The sequence below is a fragment of the Prionailurus viverrinus genome, chromosome F2, assembly GCF_022837055.1.
Source record: "Prionailurus viverrinus isolate Anna chromosome F2, UM_Priviv_1.0, whole genome shotgun sequence".
NCBI lineage: Eukaryota > Metazoa > Chordata > Mammalia > Carnivora > Felidae > Prionailurus > Prionailurus viverrinus.
In genome coordinates, this window is record NC_062578.1 from 64,634,336 (window position 1) to 64,656,658 (window position 22,323).

At 42.6% G+C, this 22,323-nt stretch overlaps 1 protein-coding gene across 1 annotated transcript in view; it reads right to left on the bottom strand.

Annotated features, from left to right (window-relative positions):
* SNTB1 (syntrophin beta 1) overlaps positions 1-22,323 on the bottom strand; it is a 240,147-nt gene that overhangs the window by 73,000 nt on the left and 144,824 nt on the right. Inside the window, exon 3 of the mRNA XM_047842225.1 lies at positions 19,169-19,376. Coding sequence (XP_047698181.1) covers positions 19,169-19,376 — 208 coding nt within the window. The remainder of the gene's footprint in view (positions 1-19,168; positions 19,377-22,323) is intronic.

Sequence of the window (22,323 nt, forward strand, 5' to 3'; positions counted from 1 at the left end):
CTTCCTCACCAGAGGCTCGATCACTGATGGGGAATGGATGAATATAACATTTATCGACATTCATACAGATTAAGCATGTGACATTCTTCACGTCTGTCTCTACGCGGGTAAAGATGGAAAATGTCAATGGTGAGACTGATTTAGGAAGCATGATGTTAAACACGTTCACAGGGATTTCTTTATATCAGGGCTTCTCATAGCCTTTAATATAAGCAAAATATTAATGGTAAAATACAATATTTGCTTCAAAGTCATTTGGTCATGGATTCTATTCCTTCATTTAACTCTTACCTGACCCCCTTTAAACTGCAACTGGGGTGCCTGGGTGGCTCAGTCGGTTAAGCGTCCGACTTCGACTCAGGTCATGATCTCACAGTTCGTGGGTTTGAGCCCTGTGTCAGACTCTGTGCTGAAAGCTCGGAGGCTGGAGCCTGCTTTGGATTCTCTCTCTCTCTCTCTCTCTCTCTCTCTCTCTGTCCTTCCCCTGCTTGTGCTTTCTCTCTCAAAAATAAACATTAAAAAAAAAAATCAACTGTAACAACAGAATTTGGAGAATAATGTCTTGGAAAATTAATAATAATAGCTTACATTTATATGGGGCTCCACAGTTTATAAAGTTCCTTCACATGCATTATTATCATTACCATTTCCAGGGGTGGATACAGGAGCTCAGAGAGACTAGCAATGGTTCACCTAAGAAGAAAGAGCTCATAAAGCAGAGTGAGCATCCGAACCGGGCCCTTGGGCTTCGTATCCACTGTTTATCCAGGGCACCAGGTGAGTACTTTCCTTTCGCATATAACCTAGTGCTTAGGGGAAGCAATGCAATATAGTGCAAGGCTATTTATCCTCTCTTCGCCTCAGTTTTCTCGTCTGTAAAATGAGGCATTTGGAACAAATTTAAAGAAGTACCTCGCCCAAAGTCAAATAGCTATCTTTAGCAGCATGACTTTTACAATCAATTTTCATAACTCCTTAAGGAGTCCAACAGATTTGTCTTGAACTGGGAGCCAGCAACTGTGCCAGGAACTCTGGGTGCAATAAAAGAGGCACGAATCCTTCTCTGACACAATATTATGTCTTCCAAAATGTGCCGGTAGAAAATGTTGTGTGCAACTGCCTTTCGAAAAATTGCTTCCCAGGCCAGACTAGCATGCCCTTTTGTGCCCTGGCTTTGACCTGCCAGCTCCTGGAAAAAAAAAAAAAATAGACAACACAGCACTGCCTTGAAATATCACCAGTGTCCTTGTGGTCAGTGCCACATGGCCATGCCTGAAGGTCTTAAATCTACTGTTACTCAACAGCAGGGCTGGAAGTCAGCTTCCCTTTGATAATAAAAGCTATTACCTGACTCTTTAAACAGTTCAACTTTCCTCCCTATTTCACAGTTCATAAAGCACCTCTCAGATGTGGAGGGATTTTTTATTTAAGAGGAGATATAAGATAGCATATTTTTTCCACCTCTTGATTGCTTATTACCTCCCATAAGCTATGAAATGGTGATCCTGCAACACAGCTTTTCTAATTGCTCACGTCTGTTAAGATGCCAGTGCACTGGGCATCTTGCTGCCCTCCTGACTCCGTCTCATTGTGCGTCCGGCTTTAGCACTGCCAGAGCCCGGGTTAATATGTACACCGTGCAACTCATTAGCTGTATGTTAGTATCAGAGCCAAGAATCAATGTGATGGATCCAACAATATGTCGGGGCTTGGGTCAGAGTCTCAGCTGAGGACTCATCAAATGCAGAGGTCAGCAGCTTGGCATCGGCTCTACAGCATACACTGAGTGCATTGTGCTCAAAGTAGCCATTGGGGAAGACGACAAATATGAAGCTTCATTAAAAGTCGAGGGGAGGAAAAATCCCTTTGCAGGACCCACGGACCTTCACGGTTATCGATGTGCCTCTCTGCTCACATGAGAAATGTATCGGGTTTATCACACACACACACACACACACACACACACACAAGTGGCATTATCATATTTCCAAGAATCAAATACCAATTCATTAGGAATCCAAGCAAGGAGCCCCAAGGTCAGGGTTAAAAGATTTAGAACGTGTCTTGAAATCCAATGTTATTTTTATACTTTGAATGACATAAACTGGTTTAAGTCTAATGGAGGTAAAATGATCACAGCATGTGTTTCTCCTTTCTGATTTATTTCCTCCCTCACCGCCTCTCTTCCTTCCTTCCTTTTCTTTCTCTTTTCTTCTTTCCTTCCTATCAATTTCTTCCTTTAGCTCTTACTAAGGAGCTAATAATAAAGAGCTCTTTAAAAAACTATCTGTTCTTCCCAGAGTGGGGCCTCTCAAATCACCCCCTGTGATGCATCACTTGGCACACAAATACTGCTCCCACACTTCCTATCATCTCCTCTTGGAGGACAACCAACCTTAGTAGGAGTGGAAAAGTTACATTAGGAAGGAAAGGCTTCCTCAGATCTCCATGCCGGTCATGTTTCTAAGTAATGACTTAATAGGACCTTCTGGGTAGGACAGTCATCCTTTTACTAACAGATTCCCTTTTCTTCAAGGGTAGAACACTGAACAGGTACCACCAGCAGCTGGTGATTTTGGAGATGATGACCTGACCCAACAGGAGTGTTTAAGATTAGCTTGAGTTTCGCAGGCATGGTTTGGAAAAGAAAAGGAAACCACAGCAACAACAACAACTCCATGTTTAAAATTACAGGGCGTGCAGGGATCACATTTTCATAAATCCACTTAAAAATGATCACATCCTCACAGGGGGTCAAGGAGTGCCTGGGTGGCTCAGTCGGCTAAGTGTCCGACTTCAGCTCAGGGCACAATCTCCCTGTTTAGAGGTTTGAGCCCCGCATCAGGCTCTGCGCTGACAGCTCAGAGGATGGAGCCTACTTTAGATTCTGTGTCTCCCTCTCTCTCTGCCCCTCCCCTGCTAGTGCTCTGTCTTTGTCTCTCTCAAAAATAAACATTTCTTAAAAAATTAAAAAGAAAAAAAAAAGAAAGGTCAAACTGATCATTCCAACACTGAGAATCCATTTTCTTGTCAACATGATTCAGAGAGATTTTATTCTCAATGATCACACCAATGTTTGGCAGAATCCCAATAAGCACGTCGAGCCATGACAAGCACGAGGTATGCACAACATCTTGGATGGTGTCTGTGTCCTGTGAAAGGGAACATGGCTCCTGAAGAGCCAGGAGGCCCACACCTCTAAGCCGGGCACACCTGCAAGCAGGCATGGGCTCACTCATCAAGAGAAAGAACTCACTTGTGCTCTGGTGCTTACATGGTATAGAATCAGTGAGTTCTCATGAGTGCCGAAGGAAACAAACACGAAGTCACTCCATAAAGCACTAACGCAAACAGTGAATTGCTGTTATGGTCTGGATGTGTGTGTCTCTCCAAAACTCGTATGTTAAAAACTGTTCGTCCAAGGTGCCAGTACTGGGAGGTGGGGGCCTTCGGGAAGTGATGAGGTCCCGAAGGTGTGAAACCTATGTGAAGGGAACTAGTGTCCTTATAGAAGAGACTCCCCAGAGCTTCTCTCTCCCCTTGCCTCTTCCCCCTGTGAGGATGTGATCAGACGTCTATAGTCTGGAAGACAGCACTTGCCTGACTTCCGGCCTCCAGAACTGTGAGAAATACAATTATGTTATTGATAAGCTACCCAGTCTATGGTATGGTATTTTGTTATAGCAGCCCAAACAGATCAAGATAATTGTTTATTATAACTACTGTAGTTCTAAGAGATCAAGGAAGAACATCTTTGGGGGAGAGACACTGAAGTGTTCACGTCTAAATCTATTTGGGTACAATACACAAGGCCCTAGACTGTATTTCATAAGAAGCAATATGCTACAGTTCTTTCTTTTTAAAAGAAAGATAGTCGTGAGCTTGCAGATTTACATTACTGGGTGAAGATGGAATTAATATGTAAACCTCAAAAGAATTAGTAGCAAGGTAGAACAGAGCACCTGGCTCAGTGGTAGGCACTTACAAATGCTGTTAAATTATTTTCCTGAAGAATTCTATGGCATTTGGCTTCCTCATGTGTTTTGGGTGCGGCATCCCTGGTGGTCAGCCTCAGATGGCACAGCAGCATGCCCGACTATATTCAGAGGCTCAAAACTCACCTCCAGGTACCCAGCTCTGGGAGGCAGGAACCATTGTCTAAAGGGGTGGAGGGGGCTGAGCTGAACCAAGCAGGGTGAAAGTGAAAAACAGAGATATACATTGCTAAGAAATCATCTTTGAAGGCAATTCCAAGGAAGAATTCTAAAAATGCAATACAGCAGCACAGGAGTGAAAGTACAACTGCCTGAGGGCGTTGCTAAGAAAGGCAGCATCACCTGAATATCTATATCCAGTGCTCCAGCCACCCAAGATTAATGGCTATTCTTAAATGAGGCCACACATTGTGCACCTTGAAGCCTTTTCCCCGTGCTACTCCTTCTGCCCAGAAAGTCCTCCTCTACCTGATCTTTAAGACTCTGTTTAATACCTTCCTTATGCTCCTAGGCCAAATTAGCACATTCTTTTCTAGGAGCCCTCACAGATTCAACACAGAAATTTAGAATTTGTACATTTGAAATTCTTCGTTTCCATGCCTATCTTTCCCATCTGTCAGTGAGCTCCTTGAGAACTTCTTGGTATTTCCAGCCCAGGGCCTTGCCCATTATAAACAATTATCTAGAATAACTCTTCTAGCCCCTTACATTTACATTACTCATTCCCTTTATAGCACTTATATCCAATTGTTTGTTTTCCTGTGTATTATCCATCTTGTCTGCTGAAATGCAAGCTCCAGAGCAGAAGGAATTTGTCTGACTTGCTCACTGCTCCACTCCCAGTACTTAAACCTGCTTACAGATTGTATGTACTCAACAGTTATTTACTGAATGAATGAATTATAGGTACTAAATAATGTTTATCAAGTAAATGAGCATATAACTAACCCTACATTTGTTTTTAAAAATCACTAAATTATTTATGATTTAAAAGATGTCCAACCTCTAAAAGATGAAGTAAAAACAGATTCCTGTGACAGTTCCATTCTGGACTTATAGCTGTTGGATTCTAGATCAAATTATCTTCCAACCCAGTTATTATTCATGCCAAAGCCTTAAAGCTTGAAATGGAAGAAAAACAACATGCCAAAGGGCCCAACGGTGGAAAACCAAAGGCCAGAAGAAGTTGGCTCCTCCAGCTCTAAGGTCTGCTTTCTCAGAGTAAGATAAAGGTACAGAGTGAGGTTTCCAGAAACTTGAATGATTAGCAGTTGTTTTTAAAGTCCTCGTTTGCCACCAGAAAAGTTTAAATACAGAGTGGAGGAAACAACAAAATACAAATTTATAGATTAGTTTCTGCAAAAGTCATTAAGAACCTAAACTTCCTACAGATACTTGTTCCTTCAACTTCTGATCTCTTCTAAGGAAAAGAAAAAACGGGAATTATGAATACATTATTTTATGCCTTTGCTTGAAATTCATTTTTATACATTCGGTTACAATTGCTTTATTTAATCAAGTTTACATAAACCTTAGAAAGGTGTTTTTATGGAGCTCCTGGGTGGCTCAGTCAGTTAAGCGTCCGACTTCGGCTCAGGTCATATCTCACAGTTCGTGGGTTTGAGCCCCACGTCCGGCTTTGTGTTGACAGTTCAGAGCCTGGAGCCTGCTTTGGATTCTAGGTCTCCCTCTGTCTCTGCCACTCCCCAGCTCATGCTCTATCTCTGTCTCTCAACAATAAATAAACATTTAAAAAAATTAAAAAAAAAAAGAAAGGTGTTTTTGTAACTTATAGTTGGTTAAATATGGAATTACCTCTATAAGTTTGATAATATGGTCTTAGTTAAAATTATACTTACATATGAATTCTACATTCTATTTACAGGGAAACTGAGATTGATTTACAATCAATCAATTATACTTATGACATCACATACTAAGCTCCTTTATTTTAGGAGTTTCTTTGTGAAAGTAAGAAATAGGCCAAATACAAATCTTTTCACTTAAAAAAATGTTTTTTATTATGTTTATTTATTTTGAGAGAGAGTGAGAGACAGAGTGTGAGTGGGGGAAGGGCAGAGAGAGAGGGAGACACAGAATCCCAAGCAGGTTCTAGGGCCACAAGCTGTGAGATCATGACCTGAGGCTGAAGTCAGAGGCTCACCCAACTGGGCCACACAGGCGCCCCAAAATCGTTTCACTCTTTAGGGACCAACTCCAATATGACTTTTCCCATCTAGAAACCACAATTTCTACTGTGCTTTCTCCCTTCCTAATTGTGGCAGCACTATCGCCGGGTATATATTTTCACTCAGGTTTTACTCTACCACATACGGTAGATCTTTGGCCTTCATGGATTTAATAGTCGTCACTGTGCGTGACCCTGAATGCTGGTGCCTTGCAGTCATTTGTAATTTTGCGAGGGGACCAGTTGTGCAAGCGCGGGCTGACTGCCCTCCACAGGCCTATCAGTCCGTGTGGCCCTCGGTTCCCTCGCTTGACGTCATTAACGACACACACCCCATATGCGTACATTCTACTCTTGTTTCTTTTTGGAAAATGGCCTAAAAAGCCAAATGACAGTACCGGTTATGAAAGAGATAGTTTTCTGCCAGAAAACAGAAGTTAGAGATAAATTAAACAACAGAATGCTGATTTGGTAGCTCTGAGCCCCACAGGTAAGTCAGCATTTTGGAGAAACGACCAGTGCAAATCGTTTTTACTGCATTTAATAAAAGAAAATGTGTACGTACAGTTTGGTAGCATTCACAGGTTTGAGGATTTCTAAAGGCCTCTGTATAAATCCCACTTCAAAACTACTGACTGCTTAGAAGGGAGAGCTACCTTTCCAATAAAATTTGCAAGCCGGAACGCTGACGACCTTCATATACTGCTTTCAACTTACTGGCTGCTATGTGCCAGGCCCTGTGGCAGACACTGACATACAATATTTCATTTAAGTCATATAAATTCTCTTTTGAGGTAAGTATTAATGTCTTTTTTATAGACACAAAAGATCGAAGACTTTTAAAAAGTTGTCTAAAGTCACTCAACCAGTAAATAACAAAGCAGGGATTAAAATCCAGGTAGGTCCCCATCCAAAGCCCTGCTCTCGCTTCTATATCCTGCTGCATCGCAACCCTGCCAGCCTTCCCTGCCTCCTATACATTCATTCATTCAGTTGGTTCTTATTGGATTTATTTGATTCCAGCCTTATTTCCAGGTTCCCCAAACCCACCTTAGCCAAAATGCTTGGTTCTTGAATTCAACCGTTAAGATCTATACAATTACAGCATCCACTGTGTATACACACACACACACACACACACACACACACACACACGGACTTCTGTGTTCTGAGCACCGACACTATTGACTTCAGGTTGTCTTTGTGCTGCGTGTCTGTGTTGGGAGATTTGGTATACAAAACAAAATGTTCACAATCAAGTTTTTGTGAAACCCAGACATGCCTACATGCTCTGTCTTCACTGATGGAGTCCCCGGACACATTGTTTTCCATTGCCTCTGATAAAGATTGGGTTGATTTGCATTTCTCCCTTCCAAACCCATTACTGCTAATGACCAGAAAGCGGCCCTTAGGTAGACAGTTTACTAGGGAAAAGGAGGTATAGGAAGGAGTTTAGGGAACCAGCAACTGACAAGAATCAGACAGAGTATAGTTCACACAACCATCTTTCCACAGAACAGAGAAGGGGTGAGGAATGGTGAGGAGGGGGTAGGAGAGGGAGGCTGGAAAGGTAAGTGAACTACATAGCCACATGTTTTGTGAGCCAAAATAAAGTCATTTGACAGACAAGCAAATAATCATTGCTAGTGCTATTCTAGAAGTCTTTCAGGACAAGAGGAAACTGTCAATTCTAATCAGGGCAGGAGAGGCCTTGGCCAATGGGTCATCATGACCAGAAACCAACTCTTGTCTAGTTTTCTCCTCCTTATGATCCCCAAGTTTTCACTCGTTTGTTCTTATTTTCCAAGAGATTTCTTCCACCCTTTGACCTTCCTCTCTAGAAGGTATTCCCAATCTCTTTCCCCACCTCTGATCTCACCAAAGTTCTAGACCAGTAGACCCCCACAATCCCCAATGGCAAAATAGCAATAAAACGATGGTGTATTTGCATAATTCTGAATTGTTTTTACAACACTACATGGATGGTGAGGTGCACGGGATGGAGCAAATTATGCCCTAGACTGAAAATCAGAAAGACATGAATTTTAGTCTCACCCGTCAAGCAAACTAGCTGCATGATTATGGCCAAGTCACATACCATTGCCAATTCATATTCTGTTATTTTTTCTGTCCCTCTTAGCTCTAAAGCACTGTAAGAATCTGATTCTCAGAACCCATGGAATAAGTAAGGCATGCATCTGACTTGTGTTATTTACCAGGGACAACACAGCAATGAGCTAGCTGAGCCTAGGGTCCTCATTTTCTGACTACTAATCCAGTGTTCTTTCCATTATGAAGGAAGATAAATTCGTAAAACATAAAGAACAGCCACTCGAAGACCATCACACCTGAATCTCACTCAAAATTGAGAGGCTTAACACGTTGAAGTAAGGAAATCCCTAAGTTACACGGAGCGTATGGTCTGAGAATTCTCCTGTGCAAAGATGATTGTTGAGAACACAGAAATGAGGGTGAGGTGACTGGGTCACTCCTCTCCTCTTCCAACAAAGCCATGTTGAACATACAACGTGAGATCGTACTGCATTCCCAGAGAAATCTGTTGCAGTGCCTGCAGGTAGCAGGGACCACACGTTCTGGCCAAGACTCACTCATTCGGCAAACATAGACTGACAACCTGTTATTTTCCGGACCCTGTCTAGGCACTGGAGCATCAAGCCTAAATAAGAAATTGCCTCTTTTCTCTGTAAGGTTGTAACCTGCAGGGCAAAAAACAGATCAAGGACTATTACAGGGTCTCTCCCTGAATCGTGAAAGGGAAATGAGTGAGAATAATTCTGAGAGTCTCACTTGACCTCTAAGCCTCCACAAAGACCCTCTTTTCATCCTGACTCAGGTCATACGCCGATGTGGATGTTCTTAAATCGGACTCTAGAATTCTAGATCCATCTTTTTCTATTCCTAATTCTAAATAAAATAGGGGCAAATGGGTGGCTCAGTCGGTTAAGCGTCCGACTTTGACTCAGGTCATGATCTCACAGTTCGTGAGTTCGAGCCCCGCGTTGGGCTCTGTGCTGACAGCTCAGAGCCTGGAGCCTGCTTCACATTCTGTGTCTCCCTCTCTCTCTGCCCCTTCCCGGCTCATGCTGTGTCTCTCTCTGTCTCAAAAATAAATAAACATTAAAAAAAAATTAAAATAAAATAAAAGACTTCAAACCTAATTGCTTTGATTTAGCTTATGAAACCTGAACATACCAATTTGAAAGAGTTTCAGGATGAAAAACAAAGCACGTTAATTTGCATTGCTTTGGCAATATTGCAGCCTAGTCCTATTTGAAGTAATAAAAAGCCCAAGCCAAAAATGTAAGGGTGCAAAGTGACTCTGAAAATGATACTGAGAATGTCAAAGCATTAAAAAACAATTCTTCTATAGTGTGAGGAAGAACGTCATGAGTAAATGCCAGGGTGAGTTACTAGAACTTGAATATAGTTGTAAATAAAATTAAACTGCCAGGTGGTGGCTATAATCATCTGTGTGTCGGCTACTATCTGTATCTCTTTGCCACTTGAAGATCCTGTGTACATGGGCTGGACTGTTTTTCCCCCTGCGAACACACGAGTGATTACCGTGGATATGGTTGGTCCTCTGCCAAAATACCCTGTTCTAGGTAGAGCATTCAGCCCTCGCCTGATGTGAAGAATCCCTGCCCACAGCTTAAACCTTCTCTTCCTCTTAGACGACTGCCCCAGGCAGATGGGAGTGGCCTCTCCTTACCTACAAAGTAGCCCACAGCCAGCAGCTGACTTAAACAGGGGTATCAAACCCCAACTCTTCAGCTTAAGGTGGGCAGGGCAGGGGTGGGGGGCGGGGCTGTGCTCTGTGCTGCCCTTCAGGCTCCAGAGCCCCCTGTGGGATCGGGATGAAGCTAAGTTCTAGCTGATACCACATCTTTATTTGGCTTCCCTCCCCGCCCCACCCCCCTCACCTATCTTGTTTGACTCATTGCTTTACAGGTTTCTCCTAAGTGTCCTCCCTCAGTAAATGCCTCCCCAGGGACTCTCCATCTCCGACTTGACTTCTGAAGAGTCCTAAGACACTGATCAATGTATTGTAAGGCCTGAAATTTCATGTGCTGCCTTAGCATCTCTGAGCCTCACAGGGCTCCTGCTCTCATCTGATACGCCCACCACCCAGTTCCCTGTACTCCCCCTCATCCTTACCCTAATGGGTTTTCCTTCCCTGACAGCCTGCAGAATGATTCAAACAAGCCAATCCCATACTCCCATGGGAACCAGAGAGCATCTCACCTGCTTCTTACTACAAGGCCTCTCCCACAGTCCCTGCCGCTTCCCTCTGTCCCCGAGCAAACCTATGTGGCCCTGCAGTGCTTGCAGCATCCTCCTGGGCCCTGAGTAAATGTGACTAATGAGCCGCTGCCAGGCTCCTCTGTCCAGTGCTCGTGTCATGGGTTCTGCCATCTCCTACTTGGGGGGGAGGGGGAGGTGTCTCTTCCTCACCAAGGGGGTCAACAGGTGATCGGAATAATTAAATAATGGAAATCAATAGTAAAATCTATTTTTTTTTAAACTAAAGAGAGGGAGTTCTTCTGGAAGAGATCTACTTCATAAAGAAAGGGTGATCTGTAACAACCAATAAATAAAATAAAGTATCAGAGTCTGCTGGCTATATGACCGAGCACAGGGAGCTTTCAATCTTGAGTTCTACACACGTCTCCAAGGATATCAAGTAGGGCTCATATGAATTTGTGGGAATCAGCCTACAAGGACAGAATGTACACGCCCCATGTCTTCTACGTGGGCAGCACTGATGTCTCCACCTTGGTGACAAGGACTCCCGTTACTAAATTGGACTGTCAAGTGATGCAGAGAAGTGGGCGTATTTTCATAATTCCGTTATGGCGGCCTCCCTGCTACCCACCCACCCCAGTTTTAGATCCCTGATTTTTGAGAGAATGGAAGATGGGGGCCACTTGAATTCCATTCACACTGGCACCTACACTTTAAACACTTGTAGTGCAAGACTAACAGGAAAATAACCAAGCTGTTGTCGGTTTTCCTCGGTCTTGTTCCATCACAGAGGTGATTCACTCCGGAACTGGATGACTGCCTTATAAAGCAGCACAACAGACCCATTAGCACTTAATTGCATTAACAGTCTGTGTTTCCTAGCATAACAAACAGTCTTGATTTAGGGATGATGCAAGTCAGGGGTAGCCTGGACAGTATTTCTATTTCTATTTATCAGATGGGAGTTCCCTCAGGTCAGAGACTATTTTCTCCCTGGAAGAAGTGGTGGGAAATTCCCACGTAGGTGATTTTTAGGCAGATGGTGGAGCTGATATATTTAGAGGCTCCAGAAATATCGTTCCCTTAATTACACTGTCAAGATCTTGATTACCGGCAGCCTGTGTTACTCAGGCCAGGGCTCTTTTACATTTGCATTTGAGATTCTTCTCTTAGATAGCTGGGCAATGCAGCTACAGAATGAAATTCCTTGGTTGCTTATATTCATAGGGAATTTTAGGGGATGAATAAATTGCTATCGTTGGAACTGAAAATTAGTGATGGTCTAGTGAATTATGTGAAAATATATGGAAAAGTATGTTGATAGGTAGAGATAGATAGGACATGGATGGATAGGTAGAGGTGAATATAGAGAGAAGCAGATGGATGGAGAGGAGAGAGAGAGAGAGAGAGAGAGAGAGAGAGAGAGATGGATGGATAAGGACAGATAGACAGGCTAGATGGATGGGTGGATAAACAGATATAGGAAGATAGGAAGAGATGGATAGACTGAGAGAGACAGACAGTTCTGACTTCACACAGCAGCGCTGAACAATAAAAAAGACTGTGTAAACTGAAACCACACTAAATGATCTCAGTCACTTGGAAAAATCAGGATTGGTCTCTAGATATGCAACATGTTGTATTAAAACATTAAAAACTGTCTTACTCTCGGTTGTGAATATACAGGGAAATGAAAAAATAGTAAATATAAAACATATTTACTTAGTAATCTATCATTTAAAACATTAGAAAGATCAAGAATGAAAATGTGTTATTTCTTTGTCAAAAACTTGAGAGAAGTGTGAACAGGGCTTCTTGCCTTCTCGTCATGTGACTCGGAATTCGGAGTGAGCATCTTCTCTCTGCCTTGACAAGCCATCCTACTCCTTTCTAAGTCTGGATCAGCCAGCAACATTTTATCCTTTCTACTTTCAGGGATGCGAAATGTCTCTGAAAGTTCCCCTGTTGTGAAGCATCTCACTTCTTCTGGGGTACATCACTGACTTCTGGCTGCACATAAGGAGTCTCTTGAATGGTACCAGCATTTACACCCCCATGGTCAGCTAGTTCTTCTATAATTCCATTTATGTTTGGGGGGAAGCTCACTTCCAGAATTGTCACTTTTCATTTTGCTGCACTTTCACCCTTTTTGGACATCTCCCCCTTTCTCTTATCCATTCTTATAAAATGTAATAGATTTATTACTAGGAGACAAGGCAGAAACACAACTACCCACTTTGCAGTCTATGTGTGAATGAACAGATATGCGGTGACCGATGGCCCACGGATTGTGAGAGAAGGCATGTGATTAGTCACAATCTGCACGTCAGCTATTCACACAGGGATTTTTTTGAATGAAAAGCTGCCAGCAAAGTTTGTACTTTATGAAATTACTTGCAGGTAATATAGCATAGTCACTGAAATTTGAACTATGCTGTTGAGACTGGGGATACTGACTTGAACCATGATAACTGAAATTCATAGATACTGGAAACACTCAAAGCAAGTGTGTGTGTATCTTAGTCTTCGCCTAACCTGTCCTATCAAATACAATTTCAGCCTTTGTTGGACCTGTTCTCTGGGCTTCTGTAGTACAAAAGAGGAAGAAACAGAAGAAGGGCAGAGGATTATTGTGTGAAATATAAAGGCAGGGACTAGCCAGAGAGGTGTAATTGACTGACATAGTCAAGAATACAAGAACACAGAAGAGAGAATCTCTTCTTCTCAAGGGTTTTCTTCTTTTAGGGTTATGGAAGGAATGAAAGTAGTTCAAGATTAGGATGGAAGTCAACAGGAGAGAAAAGATTTTAGTAAGCGTTGCACCGTCCTGTTTTGTGAACGCCCCCTGCTATAGACTAAATGTGTCCTCCAACCCCCACCTCCAAATTCGTATATGTCAAACCCCGCCTAGTGTGACAGTATTTGCAGTGGAGCCTTTGGGAGGTAAGTAGGTCATGAGGGTGGATCCCTCATGACGGGATTAGTGCCCTTGTAAGAAGAGAGTTACTTTCTTTCTGCCAAGTGAGGAGACAATGAGAGGGCTATCTACAAATCAGAAAGAGGGTTTCACCAGTACTCAACTATGCTGGCACCCTGATCTCAGACTTCCAGTCTCCAGAGCTGTGAGAAACAAATTTCTGTTTATAAGCCACCCAGTCTATCGCACTGTTACAGCAGCCTGAACTGATGAAGACACCCTTTATTTTCACAAAGACAAATAAAGGATAGGAGTTCTTTTGATAAGTCTCTTAGTTCTGAAACCTGGCTTTTTGTATGTAATATCGCTCTGACACTGGATTCTGGCAGTCTCACATATATGGACCCATGTTCCCTGGATCCCTTTATTAGCTCAGCTTAGTGGAAAATTCTGGACATTGGAATTAGAAAGAAGGGCCCATGCTCTGTCTCTGCCACTTACGAGATGGATGAAATTACTCAACTTCTCTAAGCTGGCCTCATAGGATAGGAATTATTTAAGGCACATAGCTTGAGACAGACTAGGCACATAATAAATACTAATTACCAACTTCCTTTCCTTTAGGAACACCCTGGGGAGGCACAGCTATATAAATGTTCCCATTTAAAAATCAGAAGTGGAAATGACGAAAGCTGAGAATTGAATTTGCAACTCAGAACTCCCAGCTGGGTTTTTTGTTTGTTTGTTTTGTTGTGTTGTGTTTTTGTGTTTTTAATCTGACAAGAAATGGTTTGCAAACTAAGATGACAAGATAGAGCAAAGGCAACACCTGATGAACCCAGCACAAAACAGAATTCAGCAATTCTGCCATGTTCCCTGTTGATCAGTGTTTTTCTAAGTAGCAGGAGAGTCTGAGCTCAGTTCTTTTTCCTCTTGTCTGAAATCTGACTGACCATTGAAAACAGCTCAGTAACAACTGTAAAAAGATTAAAGACCAATGACTGAAGAGTGTGTTTGGGACATACTGCATTTTACAGTTCAGGGTGAGGATTAGCATTTATAGGCCCTTTTGAGATAGACTGGGGCTTGTAAGGAGTGTAAAGGTTTGAAACTAATAAGAACAAGGGAAAGACCATATTGGTACACCTGACCCATCTACAGGTGCGGTGCTTATAGGGAAAGCAGCACAGGGCCTGTCACTGTTACTGTCATAGTTCCGAGGACCCTGAAGTGAAGGAGACCAAAAAAAAAAAAAAAAAAAAAAGGCCCCAGTTCAAAGACTATTGGCCCAGTGCTGACTTTGACACTGTAGGGAGTCCAGAGAATGGCGACGGAGTTTAAGGAAAGAATAAAATCAATTGCAATGGATGAGCTGCAGTGGATTCTTTTAAAAATTAAAGCAAAAAATAAGGATGTCATCACCTTGTCCCACTCTCTAATTATTCCTGTGTCTTGATTTAGACTGTGACTTTAGATAAAACACTCTGCATTTTCTGGGTCCCAGATTCCTCATCTGTACAAAGAAGAGGTTGGTTTAGATCAATGTCATAGTTCAGGCTGTTAGAATACCATAGATTGGGTGGCTTAAACAACAAACGTTTATTTCTCATGGTTCTGGAGGCTGGAAGTGCAAGATCAGGGTGCCAACATGGGGTTCTCGTTGAGGGCCCTCTTCCTGGCCCTGGAAAGCTACCTTCTTGCCATACCCTCACACGGTAGAGAGAGAGGGCTCTGGTCTCTCTCTTCATCCCCTCAAAAAGCACCAATCCCATCATGGCACTCTATGCTCTGACCTCATCTAAGCCTAATTACCTCCCGAATGCCCAGCCTCCAACATACGGATTTGGGGGGACATAAACACTCAGTCCCTAGCAATTACTTCTGGGTCCCTGCTCTCTGATATTGTATATGAAGATACATATACAATACTACCCACCAAATCAAAGTCAACTTATCTGCCCAGCTTTCAAGATCTTCCATAATGGGGTGCCATCCAAGGTATCAGATTTGCTTGTCAGCTTCCTCCTGGATGAACCCTCACCTCCCTTTAGACCAGTCTCTGGCGTGTCCTCTCTACAAGTTGTATTAATCCATTACCACTTTTTTCCCCATATTCATCCTCTTCTCTTGGAGTGCACTCAACTCTCTCCATTGCCTCAAGAACTAGCCATTTTGTGGGAGTCATTCTTCCAGTCCTCAGACCATATTGCAGGGAATGATAATATTAATACAAAGTTTTCCTCCTGTGTAGTACAGAGGAGGTTTTAGGATTAACACAGAGAGGATTTTAAAAGGGAAGCTACTGGGGTGCTTGGGTGGATGAGTCAATTAAGTATCTGACTTCAGCTCAGGTCTCTGTCTGTCTCTGCCTCTCAAAAATAAATAAACATAAAAAAAATCTTTTAAAGGGAAGTTGTTGTTGTTCTGTATTATTTTAGTTCAGGTAAATGCAGTTCTAAGAACTTGAAATTAAATTAAAATGTACAAATCTTGTCCCAGAGCTGCCATCATTAATCACAAAATTAAGGATTAACAGTATAGGAAAAGACAAAGGACATCAATTTAAGGTAAAGTACAGCTGAATATATGTAGGATCACACTTTATATCTTTACAAATACCAAGTGAATTCTCTGATATTTGTGATAATATAAGAAGGCCACAGTATTAAGGATTTGCCATTCATTGTAACATTTTGCTGAAAACCGTTTGTATGCCTCCACACTAGGATTCAGTATTAAATATTTAATCAAAAAAGATTCCGGCTTGGATTTTTTTTTTCCCTAGGACTTGATCCATGGTAATCTTTGAAAAGTTTTGAAGCTGAAGGCAATAAAAGACATTCTTCTGATAATTGTCCATGGTAAGTCATTACTGTTCTTAGGAACACAGCACACAATGCAATTTGAAGAAACATCTGTAATGGTTATCTGAAATTATATCATAAGAACAATACTATTCTGAAAACAAAAAGAGCTTTTTAGGAGCCTTTATTACTGCTCCATGGGAATGCCTAATAATGTGTCTACTGATAATCTGGGATAAGCAGACAACTTTTAAGTGAGAAAATGGAATCTTTGGAAAAACTTTCAACATCATTAATAACGACACAATTCTGTTTTCCAACCATCCAAATGGTAGGGAAGTTCGTGTTGAAAGAGATGGAAAAAAGAAACTCCAGGAGTGGACAGCATCTCAGTTACTTGATAGGAGGAGAGATGTGTATGCTGGACAGCTCTCTTTGCCCCTCCGGGTCCAGTCTCTACCCTTTTCCACCCTGCTTGTGCCTTGGGAGACAGACCTTGTCGGAGTGTATCAGTGGGGCTCCCTTGCCTCTGGCTTCCAGTCAGCCTCAGCCAATGGGAGACACTGGCAGATCAGCGGGCAGGACTTGTACGGATGTGCTTCCCTCTCAAAGGCCTCAGCTCTTGGTGGTGGCCCTTTTCTAGAGCTGCAAGTCCCGCTAGTTTCAGGTAACCGCTCCTTTTCCTTGTTATTGCAGATTAAGGGATGGTAGTGGTCTCATGCCATTGGTGCCTCTGGGGTACTTCTCCATCTCTTCTTGGTTTTCCTTACCTTGGCCACACCTTTCAAATTACTGCTGCATTAAATCCTTTCCAACTATCACTTTTAGGTTTGCCTTCCACCTCCTGCCAGGACCCTGAAATCTGCAGAATATCTGCCAGTCTACCCAGACCCCTAACCAAGGGAGGACATCTTTCATCCTCATCTTCTCCTTCTAGAGTGAATGTCTGTTGCTCTGGCTTCTCCACAACCCATTCAACTTCTCCTAGCACAGCAGCCAGACTTTGCATTAGAGAACTGCCTGTCCCCATCTCTCAGTGCACGTGGCTTGGATGAGGCTGATCTCAGTACAACCCAGGGCTGAACATCTGATCTAAGTCAGGTCAATTAGGCTTAATCTCAGGAATCTCAGTTCCAATCTTCTGTGGGGGGCAAAGAGGTCTTTATTCAGTGAGACAGGTACCTGTAAGGGACATCACAAGCCTGGAACTGTTGGGCCAAGGTCGAGGGCTTGCCTAAGTGTAAACCAATGAAGTGGGCAGGGTGCAAAAAGATGGAGAAGCAGGTCTAATATCATTATTCGGATCCCTGGATCCCACCATGCCTGAAGTTGATCCTTGGACACTGTAGTTTTCAAAAGTGGTAAAAAATAAAAATTAAAAAATTAAAAAAAAAATTAAAAAAAAGTGGCACACCACTTTTTTGCTCAGCTGAGTTGAGCTTTCTGTTGCTTGCTATGGAAAGATTCCCCCACACATTTGGAGAAAGGAAAAAGTAAAGAGTGTTAGAGACTGTGACTTCTAAAACGATGTCATCCAGATTTGCAGTATTGTTTTCACTGAGAACCCCAGCCTATAAGGTTTCCAGAAGCTACCTGTGGGTTTTGTTTATCATGCCCTGGGGGCTACCACCACCTGCATTGCCCCTTTCATCCTCTGAAATCTGTGAGAGATGGGACGACACCAATCAAACAACCCACTCTGTGTTGAATTTGTGGCTCAGACTCAGGCATGAACTGGTGCAAACAAAGAACAATGGTGGAAAACAGCCGAATGTTGTGCTCAAGTATTATTTTCAAGTGCTGTTTGACTGGACCTTCTCAGATGACACGGTTCACTGGCAGGAAGGCTGTTTATTGCAACAATCATTATTCCCATTTACCTCCTATTACAATGTGAGTCACTGGGAGGTCAGACTATTCCAAAAGCCCAGTGTTCCTGAGCACTCAAGGTCAAGTTCAAGGGACAGCAATCAGGTATAGGGATAATGGCAAAGGCTCAATCCTTTGAAATGAAGAGAAGGGTTAATTCCCAGGAGATTGTCGCAAAGTGAGTTTTACTATTTTCAACATATCATGTAACTTGGGAAAAGAAATCAGAGTGAACAGTGTTAACATGACCCCAGGTCCTTCCCACCATAGCTGTCCTCCCCAAGAACAAAGGTTAAATCTTCATTCATCCTTATACACTTCCCTCTACTCCTGCCTAGCGCCATGCCTTGCACAACATCGGTGCCCACAAACGATGGCATTTAGGGCCTGCTGACTTAAGAATCCAGATAAAATATAAAATAATATGTCAAAAGAGTTGCTGGTAGTTGCTAAGGACTCCTTGTTATTATTATTGCTATTATTTGTAAATGCATCTATCTGTGTTAATAAGAAGGTCATGAAAACACACAGAACCCTCCCCCCCTTTTTAAAAATTTTTATTTATTTTTGAGAGACAGAGCACGAGCGAGGGAGGGGCAGAGAGAAAAACGGAGACACAGAATCCGAGGCAGGCTCCAGGCTCCGAGCTGTCAGCACAGAGCCTGAAGCGGGGCTCGAACTCACGAGCTGTGAGATCATGACCTGAGTTGAAGTCAGACCCCCAACTGACTGAGCCACCCAGATGCCCCCAGAAACCCCCCTTTTAGAGCAACATTTGCAACTTCCTTACCTCAGAAGGCAAAAGCTCCATTTTGAGTTTATTTTCCCCAACCTTCCTATGTGTGAGAGTCAATACCCATCCGCTCACTTAACTCATTCATCCATTCAACAATCTGTGGCCACCTGCAATCTGCAATGTATTGGACTATATCTGGGGGAGCCAGAGCTGATGAAGACACAGCCCCCATGTATAACACAACAGCAAACCTGGTGGAGATGGCCAAGAAACCCGAGCGGCCTGTGAATGAGGGACCCAGCGTGTGGCACGAGGTAACTGACCTCATGGCTGCAACAGGTGCTGGGGAATCGCTGGGGAAAATGACTATTACCAGGGGAGCATTTTCCTTACCTTATCCGCAAGCCAGCCCAGATGCCTGATCTCTCGGCTCCCAGCAATGCCTGTTTTCCCCAGTTGCTCTCTGACCTCAGCAATCACTTGGGTCAGCAGGTCACTAACATTGGAATGGATGGCACTGAACCAGGCCTGGGCAGTGGCTGAGTCCTTGCTCCTTAGAATCACTGTGTGCTTAGCATCTGGAGAGTGAATTTCAAGCTGCCTAGAGAAGCAAAGAGAGAAGGGTTAGAATGTTTCCTGGCAGATCATACTTTGTCAAGTCTGGGCCACAAAAGGTGAATGAATTCTTTACTTTTACTTTTGTACTCTGTCAGTTTCACATGGTTTGTCTTAATGCTCCCATCATTCATTCCTTCACTCATTTGTTCAACCACAAACATCTACTGAGTGCCCAGGCATTGTTCTAGAACCTGGGGACATCAACTGAATTAAGGCTATTTAGATTTCCTGTTATTCGGCTGACTGGCTTATCAATAGTATCATATCAAAACTTCCAAACTATGAGCTGGTGTTAATTTGTTTTACCTCTCAATCCACAGAGGATTGTAATAGTACGCTCACATCCTTGCTGCTCCTGTAGGAAGTATACTGAAATATCTAGCCACACTCTTAATCCTACTGCTCAGTATTAATTGGGAATATTGAAGAATCATAGATGACCAAACTTTGTACTCCTTAGGAATCCTGTCTGTGGCACATTTACCTACTACTTACCCTTAGACATGTGTGTTGAAGAAGTGAATTGGCCTAGGAAGGGGTAACACTGGGCAGAGAGATGCACTAAGAGTTGTTCTATTTAAAGTCAAACAGGGAAGGAAGGAAGGAAGGAAGGAAGGAAGGAAGGAAGGAAGGGAGAGAGGAAAGGAAAGGAAAGGAAAGGAAAGGAAAGGAAAGGAAAGGAAAGGAAAGGAAAGAAAGAAGGAAGGAAGGAAGGAAGGAAGGAAGGAAGAGAGGAAAGGAAAGGAAAGGAAGGAAGGAAGGAAGGAAGGAAGGAAGGAAGGAAGGAAGGAGAGAAAGGAAAAACAGAGGAAGGAAGGAAAAGACAGAAGGTAAGGAGAGAAAGCAGAGAGAGGAGAGGAGAGGACAGGACTATTCCATCACCAAAAAGCCCTCCTTCCAGCTATTCCCGGTTGTTATAATGCTCCCCTCTCTACTGCTATCCCAAATTTCTGGCAACCATTAACCTGTCCTTCACACCTATAATCTTTAAGACAGGTAATTTTTATTATAGGGAGAAAAAAACCCCCACATTTATTCATTCATGTATACATGCAAATAAATACTTTTACATTCGTGTTCGTATCAGAAAGATGTAGGGATTGGGAAACTCAAACTGAATAAAAATGACCCATTTATTATTTTGTCCTTTCATTATTATGCTACAATTCATTGAATATTTACTATTATTAATTTTTTTAATTTTTTAAGTTTATTCATTTTGAGAGAGAGAGAGACAGTGTAAGTGGGTGGGGGGGTGTGCAGAGAGACAGGGAGAAAGAGAGAATCCCAAGCAGGCTCCTCACTGCCAGTGCAGAGCCTGAGGAGGGGCTCGAACTCGTGAAACTGTGAGATCATGACCTGAGCCCAAACCAAGAGAAGAACATTTAGCCGACTGAGCCACCCAGGCACCCCAAATATTTACTATTTATAAATATATTTCTCCTAATATTCCCAGGACTGATACTATTAATCCTATGTAACAGAAGAAAAAAAAACTGAAGTTTGTTCAGAGAGAGGAAGAATTTACTCAAGGCCACACAGTGGTTCTAGGATTCAAACCTATGTTGGTTAGGCTCAAAAGCCCAGGAATTTAGATACTGCGTTACAGTGTCTCTCCTCAAGACTGGACAACATTCAGTAGGGGAGCACCCTTGTCTTCCACAGCTGTCTGGAGTCTATTCTTATGCTCAATAGTGCCCTTAGTTCCTGAGTTTCAAACTAACAATTTTGCAAACACCTGAAAATAAGTCCCAATGCAACCTGGCCTCCTTTACATTCAAAACCAAACTTTTAGAGAGACTAGACCTTTTTACTCATAAACTTAAATTAGAGAAAAGGAATGATTTCGAAAGTGGAATGTCTCGGGGGGAGTTTTAGCAATAATTAGCATTTTTTTTTTTTTTTTTGGTAAAACATGTGCAAAACAAGACTCTTCGCTAAGACTCCAAAGGTTTCCTGTGATAACACAGGGAATTCTTTAGGTGACATTTGTCCTCACTCAGAAGAAAAAAAAAAAACCTCATGCCTCTTGGGCACTTTTCAAAGAAACGAGAGATAAATCTTGCCCAAAGTTCTTACTGTTCAGTATAGTTACATAACCAAATACCAACCAGGGTTCTCAGAAAGCATTAATGAGAGTTCAAGGCACTTTTGCTTGTTTTTTCCTTATTTTAAAGATTTTATTTTTTACTTTATTTTTTAATTTTACATATACAGAGAGTGAGTGAGCAAGGGAGGGGAGTAGAGGAAGAGAGAGAATCTTAAGCAGGCTCCACAGTCAGTGAGGAGCCTGATGTCGGGCTTGATCCCACGACCCTGGGATCATGACCTGAATGGAAATCAAGAGTCGGACACTCGACTGACTGCGCTACCCAGGTGCCCCTTAAAGATTTTATTTCTACATAATCTCTACACCCAATGTGGGGCTCAAACCCAAAACCCTGAGATCAAGAGTCGCACGCTCCAGCAGCTAAGCCAGCCAGGGTGCCCCTCAATGTGCTTTGCAAATTATTCCAACATGATCTGTTATTCTCTAAATTTAAAACCTGCCAGTATTTCATTTGCAGTATTTCCTTTTGAAGACCTGGATTTGTTTTTAAACAAATGATGGCTTGGGAAGCCGCCACTCCCCAGGTATCACACACACATATACAAATGATGCCAGCGAAAAAGAAAGGAAACCAAGAATATCTTCTTTGTTGGGTTGTCGGCATGCCCCCGGAGGAAAGCTGACTTGTAAACAAAGGTACAGGCTAATGATGCGGAGGCCTGTTTTCCCCAGGCTTTGACAGCATTTATCATCATTAATTTTTAAGTAAACTTTTTAAGTATAACGTAGACAGAAATGTGTACAAATTGCAGTGCACGGCTCAAAAGTACCTTTGTAGAGGGAATGCCTTTGTGTAACCACCACTCAGATCAAGAAACAG